This window comes from Fundulus heteroclitus, unplaced genomic scaffold, assembly GCF_011125445.2.
Source record: "Fundulus heteroclitus isolate FHET01 unplaced genomic scaffold, MU-UCD_Fhet_4.1 scaffold_40, whole genome shotgun sequence".
In the NCBI taxonomy this organism is placed as follows: domain Eukaryota; kingdom Metazoa; phylum Chordata; class Actinopteri; order Cyprinodontiformes; family Fundulidae; genus Fundulus; species Fundulus heteroclitus.
In genome coordinates, this window is record NW_023396813.1 from 1,103,432 (window position 1) to 1,121,152 (window position 17,721).

A 17,721-nucleotide genomic window follows, 5' to 3' on the forward strand; every position below is an offset into this window, starting at 1 on the left:
ATATAAGTCCCATCAGTCAAGAAATGCGTCATAAATACAAAAAACATATAGCTACAAGTCACACTGGACTGTACACTTTTATTTCACTCAGTCCAAGATTAAAAACTGACATTTAATCTGGTAAACCAATTTATTAAATTACACAACTTCATTTGTAACCAGTTGAATAACATGGAACATACCTGGGTGGATGAATGGGGTAAATTAGCAACTCCATCCGGCAAAAGTTCTTGCTAGCGCATTTTAGCCCGTTACGCTGAAAGTTGTTAACCTTATGCTGAAGTTAGACTGTGAGTGTCATGGTGCTACAAGCTAAGCTAACAATACCACGCGGATGTTTGACAGCAACACAAAGCTCACATGCATCAGCAAATTTGTAAACCACCCAGACAACAGACATTTAAGCTAGCGCTAGCGGTTATTAGCTCAACGGACAGCTCATTAATGGAGTTCTTTCGCGATCTGAGTTCTCCCTTCAAGCTGCACCATGCAACACTTCGCTGCTTGAATCCATACTGAAACGGTGAAACAACATACAAACTTGTTCAGCCTTTCTTGACAATAAGTTAATGTTTCAATTAAAAAGATGTACAGGAGCTGCATATTGTAAGAAAACAAACATAATTATCTATATTTTCTTTTCATTCCTTTACCTGGTTTACTTAAAATTGCTTGTGTTTTACAATTAATAAAAAAGGTAATTTCAAGTGAATAAAACAGTGTCCTCTAACAGTCTTCATTGCTGTTTGTGACTTATTACTTTCTTATATCAAAAAGGAACATTTTATTCTAAAATGTGTTTAAAATTATTAATGCACAGATTCATAATAACACCATTGCACTGACACAAGACACCATTGGTTTTTCATTGTTTGTATTAATAGGCTTAGTCACTGAGGCGAAGAATAACCAAATCTTCCTAGAGAAAATTAATGATAATAATATTGTTTCTGAAATTTGGCAAAGTCATTGTTGGTGAAGAGTATAAAGACTTCTTCTTAAAGAACAAGAACTGTATTTAATACCTGAAATAACTGTCCTTCGGATGGCCAGGGCAGTTATAGAGGCATCTCCCAACAAACCAACTAGAACATTTTCTCAAAACCAGAAAAGTAAAGAACAGGGTTCTTTTTCACAGGAAAACCTTTTATCAAGATAGAAGTTTTTATTGAGTAGTATTTATATTTATTTATGTACAACCAGTAAATGATGTAAATTTCTATTGTGTTTGGCAAAGGTGTTTGTGCATTTATTGTCAATATCAATGAGCTCAGCTTCCAAACCACCAGTACCAGGGCCTTCTGTCAGTTGTCCAGAACAGTCTCACAAAATAAAATGTTTCATTATCTTGAATATGTAGGTAAACTGGATTAATCCCCTTAGTATTAATCAAATTGTAATATACCCATAAACCATAAAAATATTATGAAAAATTCAAATGTGAACATTAACTGGTAGGTGACATAAATCTCACACAGACATCCATCTATACACTTTTCATACCTTTATTAATCTGTGCAGGACTGCTGGCAGGCTGGTGTCTATCTGCTCTAAAGAGACTGTGTACACCTTAAGTAATCACAAATAAAAACATGTGAAAAATAATTGGAAAAAAATGCTATCTTATTGATGGTGTTGATTGACTTTACATTTGTGGGGAATATTTACAGATTCAATGCAGCTCCTGCAATCAGTGGTAACATTTAAAAGCCTGCAGATGGATCCAGCTGAAATCTCAGATCTGAAGATAAAAGTGTGAGAGTGCCCGGTGTGTCACTTTTAGATTTATTCAGTGGTTTAGAGAAATGTTTGCATTTGTATAAGAGAGGAAATTAATATTTATTTGTTTTATGGGTGTTAATCTCTTTTTTTAATTTATGATTTATTTGTGGGATTTTGAGTATAACATATACATATTACACCTCATCCATGAAGTGAAATTAATACAAAGATTAATTTTGTGAAACAATGAAACAGTTTACAGATGTGATGGCTGAGAGGGAATCAAAAATGCATGCCCAGAAAGGAGCAAGGGAGGGGCAAGACCAGAACATGTGACTGAGATTGGCTGGTTCTTGGTGACATTTATCACAGTTTGGATCAATGTCAGGGTGGATACGAGCAAGCTTACTTTTAGACCAGTGTACTCTGTGATTCACTTTGCACTGTAAAACTCCATGGAGAGCACAGACAGATGAGGAGTGGACCCAATTCAGGGCATGCTCCCAGGCGGCAGGACCTATATCTTCACCAAGCTCTGCAGAGCAAGCATTGCGTAAAGCATCAGAGGTTGTTGTCTGACTTTTGAGAAGAGTAATGTACAGTATTGAAATAGAACCTTTGAGATTGAGATTAACACCAAGTATGGTATCAGTGAGAGTAGGAGAAGGGAGGGTAGGGAAGCCGGGAAAATGCCTGCAAACAAAATCTCTGACTTGCAAGTATCTAAAGAGATGAGTGGGCTGCAAATTGAAAACCTGAGTTAGCTGGCTGAAGGAAGCAAATATGCAACTAATGTAAAGCTGTTTTATTGACACAATACCTAGGTCTTTCCAGATCAGAAAAGCCTTGTCAATAACTGATGGGGTGAACAGAGGGTTAGAATGTACTGGGGCTGAGACAGGTATACCCTGTAGCCTAAAGTTCCGCCTGAACTGATTCCAGATTCTAAGGCAGTTTTTCACTACAACACTACTAGAGTGTGCAGTTGGTGATGAAGTCAGGGGAAGGCACAACAGGGACATCAGAGAGGAGGGACTACATGAGGCTTCCTCAACCTGCAGCCATGGTGGAGACTGGCTGTTAGTGTGGCACCAATGCAATAGTGTTCTAATGTTTGCAGCCCAATAGTAAAGCAAAAAATTGGGTAGAGCTAGGCCGCCCAACTGTTTAGGTTTTTGTAGAATTTCTTTTTTGAGTCTAGGGGTGCTTTTGTTCCAAATAAATTGTGAGATTAAGCTATCAAGGGAATGGATGAAGGGTTCAGGGAGGAAAATAGGTACGCACTGGAAAAGATACAAGAACTTGGGCAGCACATTCATTTTAATACAATTTATCCGACCAGCAAGAGACAGAGGCAAGAGTGACCACCGGTGGACATCTTGGGATAGCCTGGCTAAAAGAGGGGACGAGTTACATTTAAATAGTTCTGACTAATTTTTTGTTACACAGACACCCAGATATTTAAAGTGCTCCAGAGACGTTCTGAATGGTAACTTTGAGAGGGGGTAGGCTAAGGCCGCCGAATTAACTGGCATAAGTTCGCTTTTATGCAGATTTTATTTATAACCTGAAATATGCCCAAAGTCTTTCAACACAGTTAGTACAAGGGGAATAGATTGGTCTGGACAAGAAAGAAAGACCAAGAGGTCATCGGCGTACAGGGATACCTTATGTTCTATGCCGCCTCTTGAGATGCCCCGCATCTGACTGGGCCTGAGGGCTACAGTTAGAAGTTCAATGGCATTGGCGAACAGTAACGGAGAGAGTGGGCAGCCCTGACGGGTACCACGTTTGAGGGAGATATAGTCAGAAAAGTCATTATTTGTGCGGACACAAGCAAGAGGGGATGTATACAAAAGCCTAATCCATGATATAAATGTATTGCCAAAGCCAAAACGTTTTAATGTGTAGAACAGGTAGGGCCACTCTACACGGTCAAATGCCTTTTCGGCATCCATTGAAATGACCATCTCAGGTTTGTCAGAGGTTGTGGGTGAATACAGAATGTCGAACAGTCGTCTGATATTATGAAAGGAATTTCTGTTTTTTACAAACCCTGTTTGGTCTGCGGCGATGATATTTGGAAGGACACACTCTAGACGCCTAGCCAGCATTTTAGCCAGTATTTTGACATCTGCACAGAGCAGAGAGATGGGGCGATAATTACTACAGGACAGGGGGTCTTTATCCTTTTTCAATATAAGAGAGATCGTAGCCTGACATAATGTGAGAGGAAGTGAGCCACTTTTCAGCGATTCATTAAACATGCTAAGTAGCAGTGGGGACAGTGCATCTGCAAATGTTTTAAAAAATTTGGCAGGGAAACCATCAGGGCCAGAGCATTTCCCATTCTGCATAAGCATTAAAGCACTCCTAAGTTCATTTATTGTAAATGGTGCGTACAGGCTAGATGCCACGTCAGAGTCGATAGAAGGAATATCTAAGGAACTAAAAAAGTGTTCATATTGTGTTTCACTATTTAGGCACTCAGAGGAATATAATGAAGCATAAAAGTCTCTGAACTGATTGTTAATGGATTGAGGGTTAATAGTTGTTCCAATATTTGTGTTAATCTGGTTGATGTGCCTTTTCCCTAGCAATCTTTTTCTGATAGGCAGAGTAAGATATTATTTCACCTCTTAAGTAAGCTTTACATGACTCCCATATAGCACCTGCAGATACATCTGGGTTGACATGAGTAGATATGAAAAGATCAATATGACTATTAATTGTGCTAATAAAGTTGGTGTCAGAGAGTAACAACAAATTAAAACGCCAGGGAGATCGGGAGAGAGATCTGCCTGGGAAGGACACATCCATGACAACAGTTGCATGGTCTGAAATTACAATGGGATTGTAGAAATACGACGTGACAGAGGAGAGGAGCTTATTATCATTGAGAAAGAAATCTATTCGTGAGAACGTGCCATGGACGGGAGAGAAGAATGAGAACTGCTTGGTGCTAGGGTTAAAAAAGCGCCAGGCGTCTGAGAAGGCGTACTGTTCCATGAATAGCTGGATAGCTTTGGATGACTTGGATGGAACACAAGGCTTATTAGATGAGCGATCAAGCGAGGGGTCAAGACAGCAGTTGAAGTCGCCACCAAGGATAAGCTGGTGAGAGTTTAGGTCAGGGATAGAGAAAAAAAAAGTTCTCATTATCCCAATTTGGGCCATACACATTTGCCAACACCAGGTTATTGGCTCCAATTCTACCTGTAACAATAACAAAACGTCCATTAGGGTCTGAAATGACAGTGGACACTGAGAAGGGAATTGATTTATGAAAAAAATCAGGAAAATGAGTGATAAAGTTGGCCAACCCAACTCTATGAAGTTTAACATGATCTAATGTTAATCTCTTTTTTATAATAGACATTTTTGTTTATGCTGTCTTGAAAAAAGAAATTGTAAGTTATACATTAAAATAGATGGCATTAAGGAACTGACTTGGTGTTTCTCCAAAAACCTACAGTAAAATTATGAAATATTTATTCTGGTCATAGCATAAAAACTTTTTCATACATATACATTTTCTGAGGGTTATGCTTCTCCTTTTCTCTTTGGCGACTGTGGCTTGTTTGGTTGAGTAGTCGTCTGAGAATCAGGAGGTTGTGGATTTGGTTCCAGCTTCCCCTTGCCACATGTCGATGTGCCCCTGAGCAAGACACTTAATCCCAAGTTGCCTACCGAGCTGCGTCTTGGTGTATCAATGTGTGCGTGTTAGCGAGAGCGATTGGGTGAATGTGGCTATAGTGTACAGCGCTTTGGGTGGTCAGCATGACCGGAAAAGCGCTATATAAGTTCAGTCCACTCCATTTATTTATTTCATTTTCGCCTGGAAAGTCTCCCCTTACTCTCTTACTGTAATGCACCATGTATGCGAGAAACTAATCTTAACGGAGAGCTAAAGTTTGCTGGCTTGAAAGCATATTTCCAAGTACTGCTTGACCGCAGTATTGCACTTTAGTCCCTAGTTTTAAACAGCCTGTTCCCAGCGAAAACTGTCCCTGGAAATGTCCCCAATTTTAGCCTTGTAAAAACGAGAACCAAATATTGCACGCAACAACAGCTGGTAGCTGGTCGCACTGCTGTCAGATACAGCAGTAGAAGCAGAGGCAGGTGTGCAAAGCGTTGCCCCCACCCCAGTCAGCCTTTATTCTCCTAAACCCAAAATTTCACTGCAGAAATCTTGTCACCTTAATCTACAGAATTACTCAACCACCAATAGGTTTGTGACCTGGCTGAGATCAAATGGGTTTCATGAGCAATAATGACTGAAACGATTCAGTCTTGCCAGGAGCTTATAAAGATTGCAGAACCCAGCTTTTATGTTGGCTGTGCACTTCCGCTTATCGGCAAGTGAAGTAGCATATTAAATATTTAGTTCCAAACTAAATATATAATTTTGAGCTAAATATTACTTTGCAAATTAAATATTTATTTAACAAAATAAATGTTTAGTTTGGGAACTGAATATTTAATTTAGAGCAAAATACTTAGTTTGCAAATAAAATATTTTCTTAGGAAGTTAAAGGTTTAGGCTAGAAACTAAATATTTAATTTGAAAACTGAATAGGCTTCTCAAAATAATAAAGGGAACACTTAAACAACACAATGTAACCCCATTTCAATCACACTTCTGTGAAATCAAACTGTCCACTTAATTAGCAACACTGATTGACAATCAATTTCACCTTCTGTTGTGCAAATAGATATGGACAACAGGTTGAAACTAGAGGCAAGACCCCCTATCCCCCACAATAAAGGAGTGGTTCTGCAGGTGGTGACCACAGACCACTTATCAGTTTCTCTGCTTTCTGACGGATTTTTTTTTTTAGTCACTTTTGAATGCTGGCGGTGCTTTCACTCTAGTGGTAGCAACAGACGGAGTCTACAACCCACACAAGTGGCTCCGGTAATGCAGCTCATCCAAGTTGGCACATCAGTGCCAACTGTGGCAAGAAGGTTTGCTCAGCATAGTGTCCAGAGCATGGAGGCACTACCAGGAGACAGGCCAGTACATCAGGAGATGTGGAGGAGGCCGTAGGAAGGCAACAGCCCTGCAGAAGGACCTCTACCTCTGCCTTTGTGCAAGGAAGAACAGAAGGAGCAGTGCCAGAGCCCTGCAAAATGACCTCCAGCAGGCCACGAATGTGCATGTGTCTGCTCAAACGATCAGAACCAGACTCATGGAGTCTGGTTCTGATCGTTTGGCAAATTGTCCACTGGCGCCCTGTGATCTTCACAGATGAAAGCAGGTTCACTCTGAGCACACGTGACAGATGTGATTGAGTCTGGAGAGGCCAAGGAGAACGTCTTACTGCCTTCAACATCCTCCAGCATGACCGGTTTGGCAATGGGTCAGTAATGATGTGTGGTGGCATTTCTTTGGGGGGCCGCACAGCCCACCATGTGCTCACCAGAGGTAGTCTGACTGCCATTAGGTACAGAGATGAGACCATATGCTGGTGCGGTTGGCCCTGGGTTCCTCCTAATACAAGACAATGCTAGACCTCATGTGGCTGGAGTGTCAGCAGTTCCTGCAAGACGAAGGCATTGATGCTATGGACTGACCAGCCTGTTCCCCAGACCTGAATCCTATTGAGCACATCTGGGACATTATGTCTCTCTCCATCCACCAACCCCACGTTAGACCACCGCTTTAGTTCAGGTCTGGGAGGAGATCCCTCAGGAGCCCATCCTCCACCTCATCAGGAGCATGCCCAGGAATTATAGGGAGGTCATACAGGCATGTGGAGGCCACAAACTACTGACCCTCATTCTAACTTGTTTTCAGGACATCACATTAAAGTTGGATCCACCTGTGGTGTGTTTTTCCACTTTAATTTTAAGTGTAGCTCCAAATCCAGACCTACATGGGTTAATAAATTTGATTTCCATTGATAATTTTTGTGTGATTTTGTTGTCAGCACATTCAACAATGTAAGTATTTAATAAGAATATTTCATTCATTCAGATCTATGATGTATTATTTTAGTGTTCCCATTAGTTTTGAGTAGTATATTTAGCTTGCCCATTAAATATTTAGTTTGGGACTGTGATATTTATAAATGTATGAATGGCATAATGAAAATAAGATTTAGAAAATATATCCCATTTTTGTTCTCTTAAGAAAGACTAAATAACTCAAAATATTGCTGTAAATTATTTGACTGTGCAACCCATAAAATACTTTAATCTAAAGCCTTTCTGAAAACTATAAATGCCTACCTGATATCGTTCTAGCCTGTTCTTTCTCCCAGGCTGGCTCCTATCACACATTTGCTGTCTCTTTGAAGCATGTCAGTGTTATCAGCTTTAGTGGGGCCTCTTTGGACTGATCTGCAACTATGTATGTTGCCTGTCTTCCATTCTTTGTCTCTCCCTGCAGAGATACAACAGCACATCAAGATCTTTGCATTATAGAAAACACATTTTTAAGTAGGTGTTGTTCTGTGGTGGTGCATCCATTTTCTAGCTGGAGGAGTTCAGAACACTTTGTCTTGAAGTTGACAGTCAGGAATGTTTAAAGGTGGGTGTTGTGCAATTATACACTGTTTAAAGTTATTTAATGTTTCATAAATAACTTTCTGTCTGTTAAGTATTGTCTGGTGATGATCAGCTCTTAAGCTGATATCAGGACAATGGTTGAAAGGGATGAATTCGAGTACTAGCGATCTTTTAACAGCAAAACCTGCACACACATAGAATAAAGGAGTGACAACTTCTTTTCAAGTCCAAGAATTTAATAACAGAAATAAAATGAACATCCAGAGAACATCACTATGTAATAATGTTTATCTGAATTAACACAATATTTCAATTAACAAAGCCTCTCTACTAGGCTAGTGAAACTTAACTAAACTACTAAGCAAAATGAAGATAAAAAGAAGCTAAGCTAAGGAACTATTTACATGCAAAACAAAACAAAAGACAAAACCAAAGTGGTTGATCAAAATCAGAATAATTCAGTGAATCCTGGCTCACTGCAGATCTGACTTAAGGTACATGAAATGGAGTAAAATTAGCTTAACTAATTTAGAACAACATTTGGCATGTTTTCAATCCATTCACCATGCTAATCCTGCGTTACACAAAACATTATTTGAGAAAATAAAATTTTAAAGAATGATTTGCTTAGTAAAATCATTTACTTTTGGGACGATAGATTTTATTTTGCAATTCTACCTCTGGACGCTAGGGGTCGCTGTGGCGATCGGTCGCTAAAATCGGTTACAACTAAAATTAACCAAACGCCTTTAAATCGACATTAATATTCAATATTAATTCGGAATAAGGCTCATAGCACTATTGAACGGCGGTGGAGCGAAACAAACAAGCCTTATGGTTTAAAACAAGCTCCTTTTGAAAGTCTGAAACCGGATGTAACCAGGAGCTAAATAGCATTTTGGCTAGTGGATTTCCGGTGCTGACTTTAAAAGCTTCGGCTTTTATTTTAGTCATAATGAGTGGCCGGATAACATAAACATTAATACCCCATCAATTTATGAAACCCCTGTGGAGATAACGTTTGTTATAACCATAAAACACATTTAAACCATATCGGCAATGCCATGGAACAGGATGCTAGCATGAGCTAATTCGACTAGCCCCTTTGTTTAAAGGGGCTAACGGAATGTGAACGTGTTACACAAACATTTCCCAATGACCATGTAACCTTTCCCTTTGGCTCTCTCTGCCGAACCTGCCGGTGCCTTGAGTGAGTTCGGTCCACTTTGGTCATCCAAGGAAGGCAATGAAAAGCAGGGAAAATCGTCTGTCCAGCAGCTGGCTAGCGGCTTAGCAGCAGCAATGTGGCCATGAGTTTGCCGAAGCGTGGAGCATCAGCCGAGGCCTGGATGTCCTGCAGGCATCCTCTGACCCGGTTGCAGTCACGACTTCAGCAGGTTTTCTTTAGCATGCAAAAGTGGGTCCTTCTGCCGGCTTTTCAGCTCTGCATTGCTTGGAACCAGCTCCGTCTGGAGTCTGCTGAGAAAGCAAAACAAAGCTGGCAAAGACGGATTTGTTCACTTCGGCATCTGTTTTTAAGCAGAAGTGTGAGACTTACCTTTGAATTGGCTGGCAGTTTCTCCCTATGTCCGGGAGGAACTGAGTTTTAGAGAGGCTCATGTCTCACTCAGCTCCTGCAGGGCGGCCCCTCCTTTAGAGTAGGTTATATTTGCAGATGTTTTACTTTACCCTGTCCTATCAGCTCTCTATACCTTCAGTCTGCGCACTTATCACCACAGTGCAGATGCAGATCAGGGCATGAGGTTGACTGGGGGTGGTTGCTTGGTCATGGTCAAACATCGTTGTTTTATTTTATACACATTACCCTTTCTAAAAATATCTTCACTGTTTTAGACCTTCACACGCAAATACTTGTCTGGAAAACAGTTTGAAAGACTCAATCCTACTATATTTATTGATTTATGAGCATGAATAAAACTGAATTAACAGCATAGTTTTTATGTTTCAGCTAAATGATTCATCTTAAATCATATTGGATGTTTTTTACTTTGTTGTTCAATTCATTGTTTTGGGATAAAGTAAGCATGTCTTCAGAACCAAGTTCATTTCAAACTTTATCATGCTTAGGAGGAGGAAACACATACATGAGTTAATAAGTTGAACAAAAACAAAATCATTATATATTTGTGCAATTTTAATTTGCACTGGAAAGTTTTGACTTGGTAGACATTTATACTTCAATGCTGTGAATTAATTCAATTCAATTTCATTTATATAGCGCCAATTCAGGAAACATGTTATCTCAAGGCTCTTTACAAAGTAACATTCAATCATATTATACAGATTGGGTCAGATTATACTGATTGGTCAAAAATTTCCCTCATATTGCAATCCCTCATACTGAGCAAGCATGAAGCGACAGCGGAAACAAAAACTCCCCATTAATGGGAAGGAAAACCTCCAGCAGAACCAGCCTCGACTGACTGGGGGTTAGAGAAGAAATGCCATATTAATTTATTATTTTTTGGCCATAAAATATATTGTATAATCCAGTGGTTCCCAAACTTTTTGTGCTCAAGGCACACCAAAGGGCAAGTAAAAATCGCAAGGCACACCTGTTGTGCAAAAATGGCCTTTAGAACACGTTTTCGCTCATATCATGTAAAATATCTGTAAATGTATGTCATTATTTACTAATGCCAAATAAAATGAGACAAAGACAACCAAATCATTCATTAAATATTTATTAACTAAATATTTAAAAAATTAACTTGAGATTTTATCAAATTAGGTTTCATCAAAGCAGAAACACTGGCAAGTCCCATTCAACAGAGAGCCATGACATCCTGTTGTTCTTCATTTACATCAGAGCAGACAAACCTCACACAGGTAGGTATTGGGGAAAAGAAGAAGCTCCTCAACAAGCTTCTTGGTCTTCATTGTGTGTTGTGTACATGTGTCCAGAACCATTTATTGTGTACAATTAGTTTTAGTTTGGAAGGCTTGTGTGATATCACCCAAATGTTTAGCTTCCTTTACATATTTTCTACTGCAATGGTTCTCAAATGTTTTCTTTTGTGCCACCCTTTGGAGAAAGAAACATTTTCAGCCCCAATCCCCACCCCAATTTTCAGTTTTAATGCCTTAAAGCTGTCGTTCAGAAGATAATCCAGAATCCCTTTTAAAATAACATATGGGTTTATTTATAATATATACCAATGATTTCTAACAAGTAGAATAGTTCCACCTTGCCACACTTTTTAAAAACTGTATAATATTAACAACAATATAAAAGGCTAACTATGAACCTCATATGGCAAAAGTAATATCAAGCCATTAATATTAAGACAAACTTCAGTTACATTAGGTTTTGTACATTTTTAGGAGTTTATTAGTAGTATTCATCATAGTACTGACCACAGGTACAGACCAAACAGAAGGGGGTGCTGTGTCACATTTAGAATGATTTAGAAGGCCTGTATTTTCTGAACAAAAAAGGCAAGGCTGTTCTAGTCCCCTAACAGAAGTATTTTAAAGTCTATTCTCTGAGATACAAGGGTGATGTGCTCTACGTTCTTAGTCATAGTAAGGATGTGGGCAGCTGCATTCTGAATCAACTGCAGCTGTCTGATTGACTTTTTTGGCAGACCTGTGAAGACACAGTTGCATTAATCAAGTCGACTAAACATAAACACATGGATTAGTCCGTGTCTTGACGTTTTAGGAAAACGTCAAGACGGCTGGTCATTGTTAAGAATATAATTAACTTTTGAAACACAGCTTTTTCAATAACTGTAAATCCACGAACAAAATCATACATTCTCACCCCTACCTACCTATATACTGCATTGTAGCTGGATAACAACGACTCTGACACTGTGGTGCAGCTAGCAGGCTGCTATTTGTTTGGAACTGTAGAGAAGGTGGAGGTCTGGCAATGTACATTCACAACTCTTGGTTCACAGCTGTAAATTCAGCACTCTGTTGTTTCATCAGAAGGCAAATGAACAGTAGTCCAGAGGCAGCTGTGATCATAGCTGGAGACTATAATCATGTTAGATTAGGGGCTGTGCTCCTCTAATTCATAAAGTTTCCAACCAGAGACAATAGTATATTAGATCTAGTCTACTGCAACATCCAAGGAGCATATAAAGCTGCCGCAGCGCCGGACCTGGGTACATCAAATCACATCTCTGTGGACCTGATCTCTGCCTACAAGCCACTGATCTGCACAACAAAACCCTTTGTCGGAATTGTTTAGGTTTGGACTGAAAAGGCCTGCTCAGCTTTACGTGACTGCTTTGAACACACAGACTAGGAAGAGTTCAAAGAGGGCACTGACCGCATCATCTGTCTCTCCTGTAATCACTTCTGCACTGATGCTGTCCTACCCACAAAGACAATCAGAATGTTTCCTAACCAGAAACCAAGGGTAGGCAGCACAGTGCAGTCCCTGCTGAAGGCCCGGGATGCAGCGTTCAGATGAGGAGACAGACTGGCGTACAGCAGGGCAAGAAGTGAATTGAAAAAGGACATCCAAAAGGCTAAGCAAAGGTACAAACAGCACATTTAGGACATTTTTTAACAGCAACAACCCACCCAACATGTGGAGAGGCACCAGGACCATCACGGAATATAAGCACAGCGACCAAGAACTAAGCAATGACCCAGCTCTCCCTGACACCTTAAACCGATTCTTTGCACGCTTTGACTCTCCAAGCAGCAGAAGGTCTGAACATCTTCCTCAGCCAGAAGTGCAGCATCAGCCTCACAGCTGAGTTACCACCTTAAGGAAGACCAACATCAACAAGGCTGCAGGTCCAGACATTGTGTCAGGTCGGAGGCTAAACTCATGTGCTCACCAAATTGTAAGGTTTTTTCTGGTGATCTTTAACCTCTTCCTGCAACTCTCCATATATAATATAAGATATATGAGCCAGAACGTCTCATCTTTTTTCGTCTAGTGTGATGTGCTCTGCCTCTACCAGTTCCTATGTGCTGTGCCAGCTGGACTCTTCCAGCAGCTTGCTCTGCCTTTTCTGGTGGTTCCCCAGTCCACATCACCTGTTCTGGTCTGTCACTATCTGCATCTTCTGGTCTCCATTATTCACCTGTCTAGTCTGGTTATGCTTGCCTGCCTCACCTGCCATTACTCATCCCCTTCAATAAACCTTTCAAGTTGTAACTCTGTGTTTGGCTAAATATCAGGTTCATCAGTGTCATCCATTACACATTGTTTCTATAATGCTGGTCTTATTTACAACTCTTTATGCTTTAATTGTGAGCAAACAAAATGTGTCTAAAATTTTGAACAGCCTTTTTAGGCAACATTTTTAGATGTGGTCACTTTCATATCCTTTTATCAGGCAGAAATTAGCTGTTGTTTTGGTAAAAGTACTAAGTACTTAAAAAATACCTTAAGACTGCCTGCATGTGCGCTACAGCTGATAGTGGGGCGCGCACGCACACACACACACACTCACACACACACACACACACACACACACACACACACACACACACACACACCCACTGCCAACTGTCCACCGTTATGCTGAAAAAAATCCTGGTGAGGAACCTGGGTATCATTTTTATGATTGTGACCCACATGCTCTGTGATAGACTGGCGACCTGTCCAGGGTGTTCCCCGCCTGGCGCCCATTGACAGCTGGAGATAGACACCAGCACCCTTCGTGACCCCAATAGGGATAAGAGAATGGATGGATGGATGGACCCACGTGCACGACTACAGACATACAGTATGTTTGTGTACACCACTGCAGGTAAATGTGGGTGTATGCATAATTGACCATGCAAGTTTGACATTGACCAGGTTTGAATTTTTTCTTTTGGCAGTACAAGAGATGTGTTCAGAAAAAAACAGTTTGAATATAGTTTTTATAGTTCTAAAATGTACTATTTTGACCGCAGCTAGTCCCTTTGAAATTGGGGCCTTTATGATTTTATTTGTGGTTTACAGATCAATCAATCAAACTTTATCTTTAAACAGGGGTGCACATAACTTTTTTAGTCTTGTTAGTCTTGTTCTTCTGTAACCCCCAGTCGGTCGAAGCTCAGTATGAGGGATTGCAGCAAAGCCATGTACAATGCAGATGACTCTTCCTGTGGCTCTACGCTTCTTCAGGAGTGAATGCTGCTTGTCGGGACTTTGAAGCAATCAACTGGTTCCCTTATATAGGACATTTTTGACCAATCTGTATAATATGATTGAATTTGACTTTGTAAAGTGCCTCGAGATGACATGTTTCATGAATTGGCGCTATATAAATAAAATTTAATTTAATTGAAATTGAATTGGTTGTTACTTGGTGATCACATTTTTAAATACATTTTTCCTTAACCCATTTCACAGAAGGAACAAAATAGAGTGATGCATGGATAATGTAACATGTACTTTAATTTCAACTGAAAATGAAGAGAAGCAGTACAAAACATGTTTGATCTTTTAAGCCTTCTTATACCGTGGCTATATTTCAAGATCTTAAAACTAAATGAGGAAATATCTGCTTTTGTAACACTAAAAACTAAGGAAATTACACCTTTTTAATCACATCCCAGATTTACTATTTCAAAGCACTGAAACATCTGTAACCATACAGAATGTCATCATCCTCATCCTCACTTTCTTTGTCCCTGTATTCCTCCATTTCACAAACAGCAGTGGATGTTGAATGCACCAGGCCTACTCCTTTCTAGCCTGCAATTAGCTGTTTGCATTCCACAAGTTTACAGCTGGATTTGGGTAAAAGAACATGGACAAAAGGATGCGCATTAAAGATGAGAAGCGAGAATCAGATAGGCAGGATCTGTACTTGTTTTTTATGATATTCAAATGTGAGAATCCTCTTCTGAATGTTGGAGAACTGTCAGGATTGCTTGTCTTTACTATTTTCATCAGGTCATGCACAAAAGAGGCTGCCAAATATTTTACAGCTTGCTTTAAACACTTCCACTTCTTAAAGTGGAGTCTCTGTCAACAGTCATGTTGGCCTCATATTTCTCAAGGATGTTACTGAGGGTTGTGTTGCCAAGAACTATGGAGATCTTTCATTTCAAGAGGCCAAGTTGTGGGATCAACAATAAAAACCTGATCACATGATTTAAGGGATTCATATCTAGGCCTGTCGCGATAATCAATAAATCAATAAATCGCATGATAAATAAAAACTAGAACTAGAACTTAGAGGAGTTAGCGAGGTAAAAAAACACATCTTATGTTGGGGGGAAAGCTCGAAATGGAACTGGTTTCAAAGCCGAACGCAACAGCCGCAGTGTGGGAGTATTTCGGATTCAAACCAAATGACTGAGGCGAACCGCTAAACCTATGCGAGCCAGTATGTCGCATTTGTCATAAAACAGTAGCAGCTAAGAGCAGCAATACAACCAACCTACACATGCACCTAAAGCACAACCCCCCAGCAAAGTTTCCCCAGCTGGGGACAAAAAGTACAAGCGGTGGCCCGTCTGCGTCTTTAAGTTCGTGACAGTCCACCATCACTGAAGCAATTAATCGACAGGCAGCATACAAAAAGGATGGCGCAAAGTGGTGTGCACTCACAGACAGCGTAGTTCATTTAATTGCTAAAGAGATGCTCCCATTTAATATTGTTGAAAAGCCGGCATTTCGAAAAATGATAGACAGTATGAACTCCCCGGGAAAACATACATATCACAAACGGCAATTCCACAACTGTACAGCAGTATTAAAGAGGGCATACTGAAGGACATGGACCGCGGAACGCATTTCAAATTGGTCGGGCCCATCAGGCAATACTTACAATACCACTACCCATCACATACGCACGCTCCCGCATACACATAAAACACCAGCATCCCCTTGATCACGCAACTGATTTGCGTCACATGACACAAGCCAATCCATTTTTAGACACCAGAATTTATTGCTTTCTCATAGGCTGTGGTCCCTGAGCATGATAAATGTGTCTGTCATGTTACAATAAAAATCAGCACCGAATTTTTATTTAACTTTTTTGTCTGACGTTCCAGCACACACGCCCCGGATTTATTTCCACTTACAATCATTATATCACAGCTAACAATATTCACAGAATAAAAAGAAAAGTCAAACTCACCCCTAATCTAAATATTCCCGAAAAAGTGTCTCCGTCTGCCATTATGCTGGATGAAGTCCTATCTTCAAAGCATCCACTATGGTCAAAAGATCCCTGTGTGTGTGTGTGTGTGTGTGGGCGCACATCAAGCTATTTAGTCTTTTCTGGGTCATTGTTGATCTCAGATAGGTCTTGATACGACGGAGGGACGAGAAACACCTCTCAGCACTTGCAGTGGATACAGCTAACTAAGCTAACGAAGCTAACGAAGTAGCAGTCTTAAGCAGCACAGAGGTGGCTTGCAATTGTGTGGCAAAACTTTTGTTTACATCACATGATGTCCGTGCTGAAGGAGATACAAGATATTTCATTTTACTCTGCTACGTCGGATAGGTGGTCAAGTTCAAATATGACCCCTTATATGAGCTTGACCATTCACTATATAGCTGCTGACTGGACCCTGCACTGTAAATGTTTAGAGACCAGAAATGTCCCAGATAACCACACTGCTGACACCCTGGGAGAAAACCTGAAATCTGCTTTAGCAGACTGGGGACTGGATGAGGACAAACTGGTCTGCATTACAACAGACAACGGTGCAAACATTGTCGCTGCAATAAGACATCTTGGCTGGCAGTGGCTCAACTGCTTTGGCCACAACCTCCACCTTGCTGTTTCCCCTGGTCTAGACAGTGACAAAGAACGGACAGCACGTGCCATAGGACTCTGTAAAAGTCTGGTCAACACTTTCAACCTGAGCTTCATTAAAAAGAGAGACCTGAGGAAGGCACAGAATGAAGCTAATCTCTCTCAGCACAATCTCATTCTGCTGAGTGATTTTTTTTTTTAAGTCATTTATTCATTCGTTTGTAACGCAAAATATTCAGACCCATGTGTATTTTGTTTTTGTAGCATGTAGACCTGTAGAATCTGATTAAGAATGTTGTCTTGCAATAATTCTACATACAACACAAATTATTAAGGAGAATTAGTTGCATTTCTTTAAAGAAGTTGAAATACATTAACTAATAAAAAATAGTATTGTTCTAATATAGTAATAATTTTTTTTTTCTTGAGCCATTTTGGTGTTATTTCTACTTGTCAGCTCAAGCGGAGTAATATTTTCCTTGTCACTGGTGAAGTTTGGTCCTAAATGAGTAACGTAAAAATTATAGATATTTTTTTTAATAAAAACATTTTCAGTATCCCACAGGATGTTGTCACACAATGGGGCACTAAACAGAAGATGATTGAAAGGGTGTTGGAGCAACTCCCAGCCATTAGACGAGTCCTGGTTCATGACAGAAAGCACAGCAATCTCAATCCAACCTGGCAGGATGTTTCGGTGTTGGGGTCCATAAACGCAGCTATGAAACCACTGGCTGACTTTACAGATGTCCTTTCAGGAGAAACATACGTCACAGTGTCCTCT

General features: G+C 40.1%; 1 protein-coding gene across 2 annotated transcripts in view; it reads left to right on the forward strand.

Annotated features, from left to right (window-relative positions):
• The window catches only part of npr3 (natriuretic peptide receptor 3), a 114,350-nt gene that overhangs the window by 30,804 nt on the left and 65,825 nt on the right, over window positions 1-17,721 (forward strand). The window contains exon 1 of one of the 2 annotated variants that reach the window (XM_036130984.1): window positions 13,929-13,979. The exons of the other annotated variant lie outside the window; for it this stretch is intronic. Coding sequence (XP_035986877.1) covers window positions 13,958-13,979 — 22 coding nt within the window. The 5' untranslated portion in view covers window positions 13,929-13,957. Of the gene's footprint in view, window positions 1-13,928; window positions 13,980-17,721 lie in introns of those variants that run through there. 2 annotated transcript variants of the gene reach the window in all.